Raw genomic sequence first — 16,959 nt, 5'->3', positions numbered from 1 at the left:
ATATATGTAAGACAACTGAGTGAGGTACATGCAAGACGGATAGATTAGTGGTCAGCTCACTGCAGTTATTTAAAGCATTTCCACCCATGTCATTGGGAGTTCAGAGATCACAAGCACTGATCAATAATGTGCTTCTGAAAAGCATCCACATGTCTTTACACATTTGCTTTTACTCTTATTTTTAATTAGCTCAACACCAACACTAATTTTACATCATTAACACACAAAAAGGCCTCAGACTGCATTCCTCACTCCATTAAGTGATCAACTGCATAATCTGTTTCAAGAAATTATACAATAAGCAGTATTTATAAAACTAACACATAAAGCAACAATGATGAAACAGAACTGATCTATATTTATCCTTGTGACTGGATCAGGAAGTGAGCCCAGACAGGTAACAAAAATCACCAAATCACCACCAAAGTCAAAACGACACTAACAAACAAAAGTTTTACCTAGCTACTCAAAGACAGGATTCTAAGTCTTGTTTTATCTGACTTTTCAAGTTACAATAACATAACATGGGTAAATTTACAACCACAGCAACATAAGCATTTCACTCATTCATTTTTAACCACTCTTCCAGCCCATACTTGCCCTGTAAACAATTACTGTTCAAACACCGTGACTTTGTGCTACTTCGCTGGTGGAAAATATGAAATAAGCAAGCAGAAGTTGCTCAAAAAAATTCGATCAAACCAAAATCCACCATAACACAATGCTATCTCTGTCTGAAAAAGCTTCATCTATTCTGAGTTTTTGATCAAATTAGAGATTTTTAGCAAGCATGCTGTGGTTGCAGGCAGTGTTTACTGAGTTTATGAACTAAATTCCTACAGAACAAAATTGGTCAGAGTGCATTAAGTAATTTTCCAAAAGTACTTACTGAAGATTGTGATTTGGGCTGTTTGTTGGACCTGGAAACATAAAACAAACAAACATTGCTGGCAAGTTCGGCTCAAGGACAACAGCATAAAAAAACTCAATACACCAGTCTAAAGGAAACTGTCTCTTTAAGGAAGGTTTGTCTCAGTATTCAAACAAAACCCTCTGCGTTGCTGCACATAATTATACATTGCTATTTTCAAAGCCACAAATAAAAATCACATGAATTTTCTGTCTGCTCAAGGCATCAACTTGAGTGGACTTAATTTTTGTTTGAAAATATCTCCCACAATAAAAATGCAGGCTGTTAAAAAGACCATGTGTTATCTTGACACATCACTTACCTCTTTAATAAGCCCCACCTGAGCCTTACTATCAGAGTTTATGGTACAACAAGGGCACGCTCTTAACCTTTGTCACAGCAGGAACAAGGTCCAATACTCAGCACTTAATGAATCACTACAAATTAAACTGTGGAGTTAGCTATTTTCATTACATAATTAGAAGAAATTTTAGGAAAACGTCTAGAATTTTTTCCCTATTGCTTCAGAAGCAAGCTAAATAAATGACTGCCTTCCAGGCTGGACGATTAAGTCTCCAAAATGCAATATAAGTACTTCTTGAAAGGTGTGGTGTACCTTCAGCTGTCAAAGGGCAGAATCTGAGGCCAGACTTCACGTAGCACTGCAGACGTGGTATTTCACAAAGGTCAGCCCAGCACTGTGAACATCCCATAGAAAACTGCTTCTCATTCTTCTCTTCATTTTTTTTTTTACAGACCGAACTCAGCAGTCGAGTAGAAACTCCAGGCAATGAAATGTTACCTTTTTGTACTTTATACTGGCACTTCTTTAAAATTTTTTCTTCACTACCTATTTACAGACCTTTCCACCTGTATTTTCTTTCTTTTATTACCAGTAAATGGGCATTCAGTTCAACCGAGAAGTTCTGCCCTGGGGGAGAGGCCCCAGGCAATGGCTTTATTTATTTCCTTTCATGTTGAGAATTCTTAAAACATCAAATTCATTTCTCAAGCTATTGTGAAAACTAATACCTAGTCTATAAAGCAGTCTGAGTAATTATAAAAGCCAGGAACTCACCAAGCCTTACAAACAACACCCCTGTTGCAGTTATCGTCTTCATCCCATTTGAAGCCACGCACTGGTAGTATCCTGTGTCCGTAGTATCCAGATCCTGTATTCTCAGACGCGAACCATAATCTGTTTTTCTAATGATGATCCGTCTTGGCTCCTGAACCACTGGAGCATCATTTTTTAGCCATCTCACATTCGGAGATGGATTTCCTGCTACCTTGCAGTGGAGGATTGCTGTTTGCCCCTGGACTACAGTGATATTGTTTACTGGTTCCAAAAAGGTCAGGAAGTAACCTAAAAGGGTAAAAGGTCAGAAAAGAACAAACTTCACTTGGGTTGCAATAAAAGACTGCCCAAAGGCACATTTTTAAGAGAGGATCTTGGAAATGGTTTCGGTCTTCTTGCAAGCATATATTCCAAAAAAATGCAATTCACTGTCATAGGGGCACTGTAGCATCACACTCCAATTTGTTTTTCATGATTGACTTCATGTTTCAAGCATAAATTAATACTATTACAATCCTAACTCCCTTCGTGGACACCTATTCTGAAGCAATAACGACTTTTTCTGGTTAGTTTCTACGTCTCTTGGGAAACTGTTAGTGCTATAACAGAAAAATACACCATTATTCCATGAAAGAGTAATCCCTGTTGCAACCATATTAGAATATCATTACAATTTTACCACTTAATCTTCTTACATGGTTATATATTTGTCATATAAATAACCAAAACTGGAAAAGTTACTTTTAGATACTAACTTGACTTTCCAGATACTCATCTGACAAGAAAATCATAAGGCAAGCCTGGTTTGGACAGGTTTATCTCACAATTGAATTTTAAAAATGGTAAGTCTCACATTCAATTTAAAGAAATGTCTCAATTGCAGAAGTAACCTGTGATACAGAGGACACTTTTAAACTGATTATAGGCTCCCATTTTTTACATCAAGTCCTAAAATAGTGCTAAATTGGACAAAGGAAGGTCTGTATGGATATTGAGTAATCAGATTTCAGGGGTTTAGTTTTATAAATAGAAACTAAAAGCACTAATTTGTGGTTTGTTGAAAGCTAAAGGCTTGTCAAGAAGCACGTATGCTTTATTGGTGATCTCAGGTGATTAAAAAAAAGAAATAACTGACGGAAGGACACTGTAAAAACTTGACAATCAAAACTTCTATAGGTTATTATTTTTAAATTTAATTTGTTGTTAGGAGTCCTGCAACTGACACACATCACACATTGAAAACTTGAAAGCATGTAATTCCACCGAAATAATAGTATGACTGTCAAAACAAGTAAGAAATGGATCTAGCTGTCATGCTCCTATGTTTGTTTTGATAAGTTTATACCATCTAGACATAAGAGCGCCAGGATTACTTCATATTACTTTACATTTTTCTGTCAGATGAATCCAAATATCAAATAACTTTTATGGATGTCCACATGTGCCATTTCCTATCAGTTAAATTATTTTGCAGTTGTTTAATTAGGAAACAGTGTAGGAAATTGTGGGGTTCCCACGGGACAATGGTGGGAACGAGGTACTGAACGAGCTATGTCCAGGCATGTCCAGGGGGTGGTAATGGGGTGGTGATGAACTAGCCAATCATAATACAGAACAAGGGCCTTAGCTATGAGACCAACAAGATATGGGGGAAGTTGAGGACCTTGGCTATGAGAAAAATAAGATATGGGGAAGCTGAAAAATAAGAAAAGAATGCAGCACCTGCAAGATATAACTTTTTAGCATAAGCCAATCAGAACTAATATAGAGGTGTGTGAACAAAGCATACTAACCAATCATAATAGAAATGACATGTACACAGAGTGTGCACCCTCAATAGAATAGTATAAATGTACCCTCAGATACGTAAATAAACGAGATCTGCTTAACGATCATATTGATCTGCGTGCATTTACTCCACGCCCTCTCAACAGGAAATTACTGCACAGGAATCTAACACCAGTAATGCAATGGTCAACATTTGCAGTCTAATTGCTGAAATACCTTATGAAAATTGATGCTCTGCTTTGATTTACGTTTGACATGACCATGAAAATCATTTCCTCTGTAATGGCTAAGTGTAGCACTAGAGAGGGGAGTAGTAGAAACATCAGAATATAGTGAATTTGCAAAGCCAGATTTTGCTGGAAAAACTGTGTTTTCCAGAGTATTACACTGTTCTCTACCATTGGCCTTTCAAAAGAAATCTGCTCTAATGAACAATATGAAAATACGATGTAGACAAGTGTGAATTCAGTCTGTCACTACAGAGAAAATAAGTAAACCCAAATATATATAATCTCCACATGACACTGCAAACTTACAGAAAAATTATTTTGTTTGAATTGATCTCTATGTAATTTTACATTGGTTTTCTCTATTGTTAGCCTACAGATCTTTAGCAGACTTTAAACATTTTAACAGAACACAAAAAATATTTCTTTTCAAATGCCTGATAAAAAAGGGAGAAAAGGTACATGAATGCTTTCCGCAATGTCATGACACAACAATATCATTTATTGTGGTTTCCAGTTACATTTCATAGCTGCAGAATTAGAATTATTAGGATGACATTCTGGTAGGGAACAGAAAAACAACAAATTACCTTGTTGATACAGGGAATAGAAGCAATTGATTAAAACTATTACTTAAGCCCACATTTTACATATATAAGCATTGCTAGCAGCAAGAAAGAAAGCATGATCAATCCTGCTACAAGTTAGAAAAGGGATTTCCATGGCTATTTCACTCTTTGCTCACTATTTAGGGAATACTACAACTTGTTTTGCCACTTTTTCGTAATCTGTATGTAGTTTATTCTTACAAGCACCATCAAGGCAGAGTATACAGTCAGGAAGAGATGTAATATAAACAAATGTAAGTTTACATTTATTTGAAATATGTTCAAAAAAGAGTTGTCATACTCAATAATACTGCTTGAGTCAAAAGAATCAATTTATGAAAAGAAGTGGGAAAGTGGAAAAGCTGAAAAATTCTTCTAATTCTATCAAAACAACTGGGTCATTGAGGAAGTGCAAGGACATCCGGTCATGGTAATGGTGTTGAGCTGTTGGGTGGAAGAGGAGTAGAGCCACAATGTGGGGCCATGAAAGCACCAACTCAAGGAACAGTTCTGGCAAGATACAGATCGGATGCGTGGTCTGCAAGACAGGTGGGAAAGTGGCTCACAAGCTACACTCAGAGGGTGGTGATCAATGCTTTTTACTCAGGCTGGCAGCCTATCACAAGTGGGGTCCTCCAGGGATTGATACCAGGCCCCATACCATTCAATAGCTTCACAAACGTATTGGAAGATGACACCTTCACCAAGTTTGCTGATAAGACTAAACCGGGTGGTGATGTGGGCAGAAAGGAGAGCCATCTTAGAGAGAGACCTGGACAGGATGAAAGAGGGGGCAAGCAAGAACTCTATGGAGCTTAACATGGACATATCCAAAGTCCTGTACCTGGGTGAGAATAAACAAAGAGCACACTACAGGCTAGGACCTGTGTGACTGAGGAGCAGCCTTACTGAAAGGGAGCTGGGGATCCAGGTGGACTCCACATGAGTCAGCAGAGCGCTGCTGCTGCAACGAAGGTAAATCGGATCCTGGGCTGTGTCCACAGGGGCATTACTAGCAGAGATAGAAACACGATCATCCCAATCTCCTCAGTGTTTGTCAGGCCACACCTGGAGTATTGTGTCCAGTTCCGGCCCCCACAATTCTAAATGACACAGAAAGACTGGAGAGTGTCCAAAGGAGGGCCAAATGATGACCAAAAGGCTGGAGAACCTGCCCTATGAGAAAAGACTTGAATGAGTTAGGTCTCTTCTCCCTGGAGAAGAGAAGGTTCGGGGGGGGACCTCATCACAGTTTTTCAGTACTTAAAAGGCATCTACAAAGAGGAAGGAGATTCTGCCTTCTCAATGAACCACACAGAGAAGAGAAGGGGGCAATGGGGGCACGTTGAATCAGGAGAGGTTTCATCCCAACAGAATAAATACATTTTTTGCGGTGAGAACAATCATTCACTGGAAAACAACCTCCCCAGAGACACGGTGGTGTCCCCATCACTGGAGGTTTTCAGATGCATTTGCACAGGGTGTTAGATGATCTTGTCTAGTCTTCCTTTCCCAAAAAAGGTGTACCAGATGATTTTTTGAGGTACCTCCCAGCCTGGGCTGTTCTGTGGTTCTATGGGTCCAAGATTCAGCAACTGTGGAGGCGGCCTGAACGTGCTCACACAGGGGAGGTAAAGGTAACAGTTTAAGGTCTTTTTTGAGAAGAAGTTGGGCCACTTCCAGCCTGGAGCCAGCACAGAGGTACAATCGTCTGGCTCAGAGGTGCTCCTGATTCCTAAGAAGTGAAAGGGGCGGAGAAAATGCCTTCTATAAAGGTGAGGCCAATTCAAGTGTGGTTCTTCTACCTCTTTGATATACTTTTTATTCTCAACACAGAAGTGTATGAAAGGTCTACATTGTTCTTGTGCCACTCTCAGGTTTTGTACCATTGGTCAGCTTATAGCTTGCTTAAAACACTTACCACTGTTTCATTTTTCCTGATTTAAAATGAGCTGGGTTGAGTCTTCACTTCAGGTTAGTCGTGGGTATTACATTCAAATACATTTGGATGAAAAGAGATACTAAATTTACTTATCAGGACCATCAAATGTTATTAACTCAAGATTTAATCCATGTTAGACCTTTCTGTTTTACCAATTAAACCAGAATTACGGTAGGAAGCAATTTGGTCCATAGCTTTTAAGCAATTCGAAATATTTCATATGAATTTATGAATCAGATCCTATTAATAACTAGAACAAAACTATTACCTCCAAAAGCAATGCCAAAGATTTACGGATTAATTCAGACCCAGTGTGATTAGATGCACTTCCCCTGAAGTCAGTGTAACTGAATCCATTTCGTGCAGGTCAGAATTTGGCTTTAGTTCATTATTTCTTCTGCCAATTTTACAAGCATTTTCTGCAGTGTTTTATATTGCTCTGATATTACAAATCAAATAATAAATATTTTAACCTACTGAACTTTCAAGGACTTGTGTTTTCTTCAAAGTTCTGCAGAGCTGCTTAGAAGCAGTAGGACAACGCACTGCCTATCCACCGTCTCTGTCCACACCCTGAAGTGCACACTCTATTTGCTGGTTTCATTTCCTCTCTGAGAAATGATGAAGTCTGTTGTTTATACACTTACTGAATCTGAAGTACTTGCATGACAGAGCGAGCAGCCATTTGTTGTGCTGCTCTGTTATTTGGTGTCCACTTTAGATAACCCATAATTGCAAATCTTTCAAACAAAGTGGAAAATTTAACGAACCATGTTCTTAAGAATGTTTTCCTTATTTAATTTCTGTGGTGATAATCAGCAGTTACTTTTTGTGATGTACACCACACCACAAACACTGTGTGGATACCAGTTTGATGCAATGGTTTGGGAAAAAAACAAACTGTTTCCCAGGATACACTGGGACCTCAACAATGTGCAAAGCAATTTTTTTCCAGTGTGGTTCTCTTTCTCTCTTAATAAACATTCATTTGGACAGGTATGGAGGAAATGAAATGTGAAGGCACTAGAACTTGTATTTAATTTGTGTCCGGTATTTTGTGTTATGCATCAGGCAACTAGAATTTTTTAAAACTTGAACAGATTTGTTCATCTGTTTTAATACTGACATACCTTTGAAACAAAGAATAAATACTCTCTATCAAATATTTTGGACTTGCTATGTATAAACAGCATTACTAAACTTGTAAATGTCACACTATAAGCAATTATATTTCATTTGGTATATGGATATCATATAGATTTTTTTAAAAATCTGAGTATAATGGCCAGCAATTTTCTGTGTTACACGAACACTATCGTTATATACTATTTTTTATACTCTGGTTTGGTTCCAAGGCTCATTGAAATGAAAGAAAATGCTTCTGCTGCCTTCAGTGGCCTTTGGCTTGGTTTAAAGTACTTCAAGGGAAAAGCTGTCTGGTGGATATTTCTGCATTTGCTGTAGGCAAAGATGCTGTGAATTAAATTTCTCTTTTATTATGGTTTCTAAGATAGTGTACAACCAATACTAATATTTATTTTTCTTGAACAGAGTAAAAACTGTTCTGTCAAGATGCTATGAGAGTATAATGCAACTTAATCTATATATTATGTTATACTATCATACTCTATGTACCCTATGAATAAAGTAGCTTAGGAAAATGACTGACATGAATTCTGGCAAAACCCTTTCATATTTTGAAATGCCTTTGTTAGGTTGCCAGTACTTCATATTTTTAAACGGAATAAATTTGGTATAAATATATCAAACAGAATCCCACTGCAAATCAAAATTAAAGTGACAGCTCTATTTTGTGTGTTTTGGCAAGAATGTAAAAATAAACTTTTCCTGCACGTGTCAAATCACTGTCAAGATATGCGCAAGAATAGATACTAAGCTAAAAACATGAAAGGTGCAGCTATCACTGAGGCCTCACGTGCATATTATTTTTCTTAGTTTTATTTATATTATTCTGGCACTTAGGTGTCCAAGTTACCGGCTCGAACCATATGTGCTATACTTGGCATAAACACAATACGAAATGAATGCTCTGCTTCTGTTATTTTAAGATCTTAGCTATGATTTTGAAGTTCATTCTAAAGAATATTTTAAGCCTCTTTAGTTGCTTTAGATCAATCTAATTATGGCTTAGCTGTTTTCAATTGAAGTTTTGGGTTCTGTTCATTTTTTGTTATTGTTGCTCCTTTTTCTCTATATGATTTTAAAAATAATTTGCATTCATAATTTTCAAAACAGCTTCATGATGGCCTCCATGAATAGCAATTATTAAAAATTTGCAAGTCTTTTTATCTCAGAACTTCTAAATTATTTATGAATATTGAAGTCTCATGAGATGGGAAGATATCATCACCCTTACTCTCCAAATGCGGAAAATAAAGCAAGGGGAGTTTAAGTGACTTCCCAAATTCACCCATGCACTAAATGATAATATGTACGATACTATACTACGTTTCACGTCTTTCTGTGTTCCTGAGATAATGAGGATATAAGATAATCATCAGTTTTGTGGAATAGCTGATTCCCTTTTCTTTCTGCATTGCACAAGGTAAACAAACACTAAACGTCCAATTTCTGAGAAAAAAAAAAAAAAAAAGAAAAATTTGAGTCATAAATTGCTAGATACCTGAAGATACAACAATCTCTTCAGAACAAGTAGTAATAATTACATATATGTTTTATCACTTTTCAGAATACATATTTCTTGATAAGACATATATATGTATTTAAATAAATTTAGATGCAACAGTCAAAAAAGCCCATAAACCCATCTGTTCAGTATTACAGAACACATCACAACTTACAGCAGTGTTGGCTTTCGACACTCAAAATTCAAAATCAGTTGTTTAGAAAAAAAGTATTTTTTGCCTGCGTAACTGCATACAATTTAGAGCATTTTCAGATCATGGCATAAAAATTCCCAATGTTCAAAACCACTAAAAATATGTATAATTATGATTTGTTTAAAAAGCAAAGGGTTTGTTTTTTTTTTTCCCCTCAGCCCCTTGCTTTTTCTTTTTTTCCTCCCTCCCCACCCTTCTTCATCTTTGTCTTCAAGTAACTCTTTGTTCATTTTATTAGATAACATGGCCTCTTTCACAACAACTCTTTCAAATGACAACCTTCTGTGATGGCGTTTTAAGACTAATAAAATCTTACATCCAATAAAAAAGATTTTTTGGGAAAACATTTTGAGTAATTCATCTAATTATATTTCCACTAGAAGCAAATTCATAATTTCCTATAATAAGACATAATGTTTCACCTAAGAAGCATACTTTAGCTTATGGAATGACTGATTATTAACAAAGAATGACTTGACGAAGACAACACTGCTCCCAAATTTTCTGTTATGAATACAGTAATAAATATAAAGTGTTCACAGAATTGACAGGTAATCTATAAAGAATACCAAAGAGCTGCAGAGTGTTCTGGGCTCATAAAAGAACTGAATGCTATCGTAAGAGAAAACAAACATGAAAGTTGCTGAAAGTCAAAGCATTTCTTTCTAGAGATGTATATAGCAACACTGCTGTAAGTACGAGAGTTTAGGGGACCTGGATCACACCATCACACCTTAGCAGGTGGTGGGAGTCCAGTAGAGTGACTCTTTCCCCAAGTAAATTAGGAGTGGAAATACACTGTGAAACACCATCCTAACAAGTAGGGGACAGAGAAGTCTAAGACTCATGATTTCTTGCACAGACCATTTTCCTAAATACAAAGCAGTCTTCCCAATTCTTCACCCTTCTGCATTATTTAACAACAATATGAAGGTGAGCGATCTACAACAAACTGGAGCCAGGTTAGGAAATGGAAGGGATGTTGGCAGCTCTCCCAAAATATACATGAGCAGTTAAGGAAACTACACTGTTATATACTGTCACATAATGTTTCCAGATGAATTCATACATTTACAGCTTAATTTAATCCCATTATTCCATACTGTTTGTGATCTCAGTGTACAAAAATGCAGCCAGAAGCATGTAAAATAAAGTGATTTGGATCACATGCACTTCAAATGTACTTTGGAAAAAATTATAGCTGATTCAGGAACGAAGTGGAATTAGCATTGAAATACCGCCACAATGTGCACATTGTCCCCCGCACCGAAATCAGTGGGCTTAAGCTGTCTTATTACCAGAAGAAAACCTATTCTTGAGCAGTATTTTCTCATACTTGAAGGACTTACATCTTACCTAGACCAGGAATCCAATTCTACAGGGTGGAATAGTTTTGTTTTCTTTTTTCTGAACTCCTGGATGAGACTGTGAAGAGGCAGGTACTACCTGTCCTCGGCTACTGCCCATTTAGGAGCCAATCTTTGGGGGGCACAACAGACCAGTTAGGATGTGGACTGTTCTTTGGGTCACCAGTTGCATAGATAAAAATCCACCACTTTTAGAATACACACAAATGGTTCCTGACAAGTTACCTTATGTCAAGTCAAAGCAACGAGGTCAGTCCAGTCATAACTTGGATTTATCATAGGTACCTCTTGAACCAGAATAAGTTCCCAGACAGACTTGTGCAGAAACCACAGTTAAGGTCAGAGGTTTGAGGTATCATGTCTCCTGGAGCAAGTCAACTCACTCAGTGTCTCAGCTATTGCAGGCTGCCCTTACTCATGCACTTCTTTAACTATTAAAGTGTATTGCTCTAACAATCCCACCACCGGACATTATTTATGATGTAAGATTTTACTGGCAGCTCATCTATGCATGAAGAGTTCATATTTTACCCTTCAATACCTTCCCCAGGCTTGTTTTAAGAGTACAAGATTGTGAGCAGTGAGCCCCTCCGTGATGATGCACCAACAGTGATCATCATCAAAGAAAAGCTTGTTTTGGCTTGTGCCACAACTCTTGCATTTATTTGTGATTAACAGATATGTTCTTTTTCTCCTCTGGGCTTCAGAAAAGAAAGCTCCCTGTTGGCCTTGTCCTGGCTGACCCTATGCTGCAGTGAGAGAGAAAGAGGGAACTTTGCTCCTTCCCCAGCACGACCTCCTTCCCCCGCATCACTGGCAGAAAAAGCCGTCTGAGTGTGGGAAGGTGGGCAGCAAGCAGCCCAAGACCCGGCAGGCAGCGAGCCTGAGGGTTTCTGGAGAGGACCATGGAGCTGACACAGTTCTGCTACTTGAGCAGGGCAAAGAGACTTCTTAGGCACCAGGGAGAGTTTGAGTGTTGCAAAACAGAAAGCCACCAAGAGATGCCCAATTGAAACTGAGACTGAGGAAAGGATCATCTCTGCAAAGACTCACTGGAGTGGGAGGAGATTTGTGTTCAAATACTTTTATTTTTATTGCAAAGCAGACCTAAGTTGCTCTATAGCAAATGCTCACTGTTCTGCTCTGGTTTTCAGCGAAACACTGCTCAGAGGCAGTGCTCTTTTAGTGGTTCAGGTGCTCACTTAAAGGGAACAGGGGAAGACAAATTCTCCTCAAAGCCCTAGACGAGTCATTGTCCTATCTCATCAACTATCAGAAGGCTAGCTTCACTTGTAGGAAGGGACTTGGAACTTTTTTAAAGTGCACATTATTAATAACACCTTGCTTAACCTGGTTACTTCTTTGGAGACAGAACCATATTGCAGGACTTCTGGAGGATTTAGAGGAGAGGGTGACCCATAAGCTCAGCACTTGTAAAGTGGCTTAAACTTTGGGCACTATTAAAGCCTATTTACTATTATTTTCATGCCTATTTTGGGTCTATTCTACAATCAGAAAAAAATAGAGGTCATAAATCAGAATAACTAAACATTTCTCAAGGAAGGAAAGAAGGTCAATGCGATGGAAGAAGATGAAGGATTCTTTCTAATGGTCTCAATGGTATGCACAAACTCTGAAGCAGAATTGCCCAATGATTTTTTTGAAAACAAAAATTGCTACCTCACTATGATACAGAAACACAAGCGTTAACTTTCCAACCAAAGAAACAAAGAAACAAAAAATTTCAACCAAGGGATTTTTGCTTATTTGGAGAATTTTTTAGCCACAAAAATAAAAGAGGAGCAAAATGAGGCCATTTCCAGATGGGGCATGCTGGAAGCTAACAACTGATCCTATACCAGTAAGTCATATAAGAACAAGGGTCTCTTTTTTTTCTGAAGGAAATACAAAATCCTTATGATGTAGAAATGTTTGAGATGTGATTAATTACTTCCTTAGACAGGTATTGCCTGTGGCCCTGCAAAAAAAAAAAAAGGAAATAACTGCAACTCCTTTCTCATCAAGAATTTAACCAAGTAATGTCACATGAAAAAACATTTTATGTCTGTACCCTTAAAAGCTCAGACATAACAAAAGAGTAAAGTGGAACCAACTTGCCAAGTAAACAAGCCTGTCAGATGCAGTTAAAGATTAAACATGGACCTTTTCCCATCAAAAGTAGTGGATACGTGAGTGTGGAGCGGATAAAACAACTGTAGTATACAGTGCTGCTGGCAGGAATGGTGTTACTGAAATTTATTCCAAAATGGAGGACAAAGTTTAATACTCTAAAATAATTTTGGAGCTTCAGGAAGTGGAAGAGGTTTGAGGAGTACACCAAGTCTTCCTTCCAAATAGGAGTGACACAGTCCCACACTGGTGTTCAGTAAGAACATGGTTAGAGACATGCAAACATAAACACATCTTCTTTTATCCAATTAAGCATAGAAATTAATAGAAGATTCTGAAAAAAAACCTCCTAATAAGCATAGTCAAGATAAGAAAGCTAACTAGCATTCAGGTGAAGCACAATAAGGATTATATGACATTGGTTATCTATGAGAACAGAGACTATATTCCAAGGTACCCTCAAAATTTATGTTCCTCTGAAAAAGAAGCTCCATGAAGAACATCTGACCAGCACCTCAGAGCTTCATAGGTTCCAACATGTGTTCATCTTGCTGAGAATGCTAATGATAAGGCAGAAAGCAGGCTGGCCTCTTCATGCTAACAAGATTATATGACATTTTTTCTAAGCATAAGGGTTGACTTTACTACAGCAGTGCATCCATACAAATTAAAAATCTGTACAAGTGAGAAAACATGTTTCTCCAGGTAGAATGCCAAAAACGTCCTGCTTTAGGAAGCTGCATCAAATTGAAATAGGAATCACAATTTGCAGTAAATATGTGTATTTTCAGATCCAAGAATAGCATTTAGAACTATAGTTTACATGATAAAGTATCATAAAAATTTATGCTAACTGTTACTAGAAATTCTGCCAGTAGTCTGGTTTTTAGAAAAATCACTAATGCTCAGGGCTACTTAAAAAGTAAGTATTCTTGTGTTCCCATGGGCTAGATTTATCTCAAAGCAAAGATATTTAGAGATAGTGATACTTAATAATTACATATAGATACTGAGTGTGGCACTGTACAAAATTAAATCATTTTCATGGCACCAACATAACAGAAAATATGTTAGGAAGGTAATTATAGCCCTCTGTGTTTGGGTCAAACATCTAATCCCTCAGCATGGGGGGACTGAACATGCTTAAAAATTAATTTTTATAGACTCCTGGAACTTTGCTATCCCTGCTTAGAGTCAGAAGTATTAAGTCACACCAGGCTGTCTTTCTTACAGACTTTTACCTTATTCACAGGTAAATCGAGTCAACATGTATTTTGCTGGTGCTTTCTACAGTATGCTTATATTTGGGCAGGGGGAAGAAAAAGTAACTACAATTAATTTTACCTTTAGGTGTTGGAATTGGTCTCTCAAGTCCATCTGCATGGCCTAAGGGGTCATTTGAATCTGGAATTTCCATTTCACCTAGGGGGAAAAAAAAAACAAAAAGACTTTGCTGAACTGAGATTCTCAGTTAATCTTTCTCTTAAACAGCATTACGATAGTGAGTTCAGCAAACTCTTTCAGTCCGGATGTTGGTTCCAGATTTGCAAATTAGAAAACTTTACAATAATTTACCTCGTGGACTTACCTTGGGCTTGGCAAATAGGGGCAGCATCAAAATCTACTTTCCAGTTCTTACCAGAACAAAATTCACAGTTTTACAAAGAACGTAAACATTTCCTGAAAGCAGTGCTGGCCCAGAAAATTAAGCAGTACCTGAGCTTTATTGACAACCTCAGTTACAAAATGGCTACAAATCTGCTTTTGAAGTTACATTACAGTAATTCAGATTCTATTTCCAGAGGTCAGACTCACCATCTCTGCTGACTTTCTTATCCTATTCTCAGACACGTTCCTAAAATATATCTCCCAGAAATTAAAATACAATAACAATTAGCCAAGCATTCCCAAGGGTGATGAAACCAACAGACGTTTTTCTTTACCCTTCTTGTTCGTCTCTAATATATACCAGAGCAAGCTAAAAACAACCTTTAGCCACCAGTTGCTGCAGACAGCAGACAATACTTCCACGTTCCTTTGCTTTTGCAGGTCTTACAAAACCCTGACCATTATAAAACTGCGGGTTCACCTGTCCACTCTCCCTTTTGAAAATATGATGCTGTAAGGAACAGAGCTGAACTTACAAATCAGATAAAGCTGTAGGTGTGCTTTTACTAAAACAGCTTTTCAAATTACATCCCCTATACTTTTGTATTTCCTAATTTACATTCAGTCATCCAAATTCCTTATCACCTCTGCATATTACCAAGAAAGCATGCAAACCTAAGGTCATCAGAATCCAAAGTGAAAGATCCAGTTTTTGCTGTAGATTTGTCAGTGGTGTACATGGTAATGTTTTGGGTAAAATGAAACTAGGGAAAAGGCTCTCCCTCTTCCTTTTGTCCCCATTCCTTTTCCTTCAGACTAAACCCTACAACAACACTTTGACTGCAACTCACAGTAATGAAACACAAGTAAACCTATATCGATCTTCCACCACATTATGAAAGAAGAAAAGAATACAGACTGTCATTTTTTATTTTTCCTTTATGCTTTTACCCATTATTTGAGAACAGAAGATTTAGCTAACTTGCCTTTAAGTTTACCAGGTGAAACACAGAAGTCAGAGACATCCTCTACCTCAGGCTGGGTCTCAAAGTATTTACTTTGTCACAGTACTGACACCTTGTCACTACTTCATATCTCCCTTCATCTTCCACTGCTTGAGGTTCCTAGCCTGGCAGTACTACTGATTCCACTTGAGTTGTGTCCACATTCCCAAACACCCCAATTAGAGTCATGGTGAACACAGTGCTGTACCCCTGGTAAGAGACTCTTTTTGAAATTGGAACAGCTAAGGCTTGGGCAGACATCATCTTCTGCCACTCCCAGCACTGGCCAATGTAAATGATAGTCTTCATCTGCAGTCTGGACGGAAAAATGGAAATGGGTGGCCAAGGTGGTAGCATCTTAAATTGCCATTCTAAGTCCTGCCCCAATGTGTCTTCACACCCCTGAGGGCATGGTGCAGACTCAGTGCCTGACTTTTTACTGTACAGAAGTTTTGTTGATTTGTTTGATGCAGTGTGAACTGGTAAATGCATGATAGGGATATTTCTGTCAAATTTCTGCAGAGACACATCACGTCTCATTTTTACCAAGGGGCAGCAAGGCAAGTTCACCTCTATTCCCTTGCTTCCGTGTGACCTCCTCTATGTCGCACAAGGAGTTTAGAATGGGACAGCAACATTTACTGGCCACAAGAAAGATAAATCCAAAATGAGACATTGGAGTAAAAAGAAGAGTAGGAAAAGCAACTATTCTTTTAGTTCACAACCGCCTGCACTTGGACTGTTATGGTGATCATAATCGACCAGTTTTCATAGAATGAAACATTATTTATAGAAGCCTGTTCTTAGGTTGCTTGGTTGCTTAACACTCAGACCTCCAGACTCCAAACTGCCCAAGGTCTGAGTGGTACTTTTTGTTTAATACCATGTGTTCAACTTTAGAATAGTTGTTTCCATTTCTTCAGTCATTTAGTGGGATTCACAACAGGAAGAAATATTGGAAGCTCAGATAAAAGAACATAGAAATGTCTTCCCCTCTCTTCCCTCCTTCCCAGACCCATATCTCTTAATATTTTAAAGCTTTTCAAAACAAAGATGGAAAGGAACAAAAGCATTTGCTGATCTGAAAATGTTTCAATAATAGTTTTGTGTGATTCACTCTTGTGCTCGATATGTTTATGTCTGGAAAAAACATTAATCTCCAGATGTGCTTTGCCAGAGAACAATTACAAACCATAGACACCACCTACCAGTAACTCCATAACTAAGCAAAGTAAAAATTGAAAGTCCTTTGTGTACTTTATAAATTATAAATACAAAAGAGATCTATCACTTAAACTTGCTTTTATGAAAGAAACATGTATACTTTCTGCAATCATTTGTTATGAATTCCAAGTTTTAACCCTAAAGTTTCTGTACCACAACTTAAAACACCAAAAAGTTATTATCAATATGAAATACTAAGTTTTTTACACCAT

At 37.7% G+C, this 16,959-nt stretch overlaps 1 protein-coding gene across 4 annotated transcripts in view; it reads right to left on the bottom strand.

The window, feature by feature from the left end:
- ROR2 (receptor tyrosine kinase like orphan receptor 2) overlaps positions 1 to 16,959 on the bottom strand; it is a 168,900-nt gene that overhangs the window by 35,226 nt on the left and 116,715 nt on the right. For all 4 annotated transcript variants that reach the window (XM_068423614.1, XM_068423616.1, XM_068423615.1 and 1 more), the window contains exons 2-4: positions 14,256 to 14,333; positions 1,989 to 2,276; positions 890 to 920 (exon numbers count right to left, since the gene is read on the bottom strand). In XM_068423614.1, coding sequence (XP_068279715.1) covers positions 890 to 920; positions 1,989 to 2,276; positions 14,256 to 14,333 — 397 coding nt within the window. The remainder of the gene's footprint in view (positions 1 to 889; positions 921 to 1,988; positions 2,277 to 14,255; positions 14,334 to 16,959) is intronic.

Source organism: Nyctibius grandis, chromosome Z, assembly GCF_013368605.1.
Source record: "Nyctibius grandis isolate bNycGra1 chromosome Z, bNycGra1.pri, whole genome shotgun sequence".
NCBI lineage: Eukaryota > Metazoa > Chordata > Aves > Nyctibiiformes > Nyctibiidae > Nyctibius > Nyctibius grandis.
The sequence above is the reverse complement of the archived record's forward strand: the minus strand, read 5'-3'. Positions and strand labels throughout refer to the sequence as shown.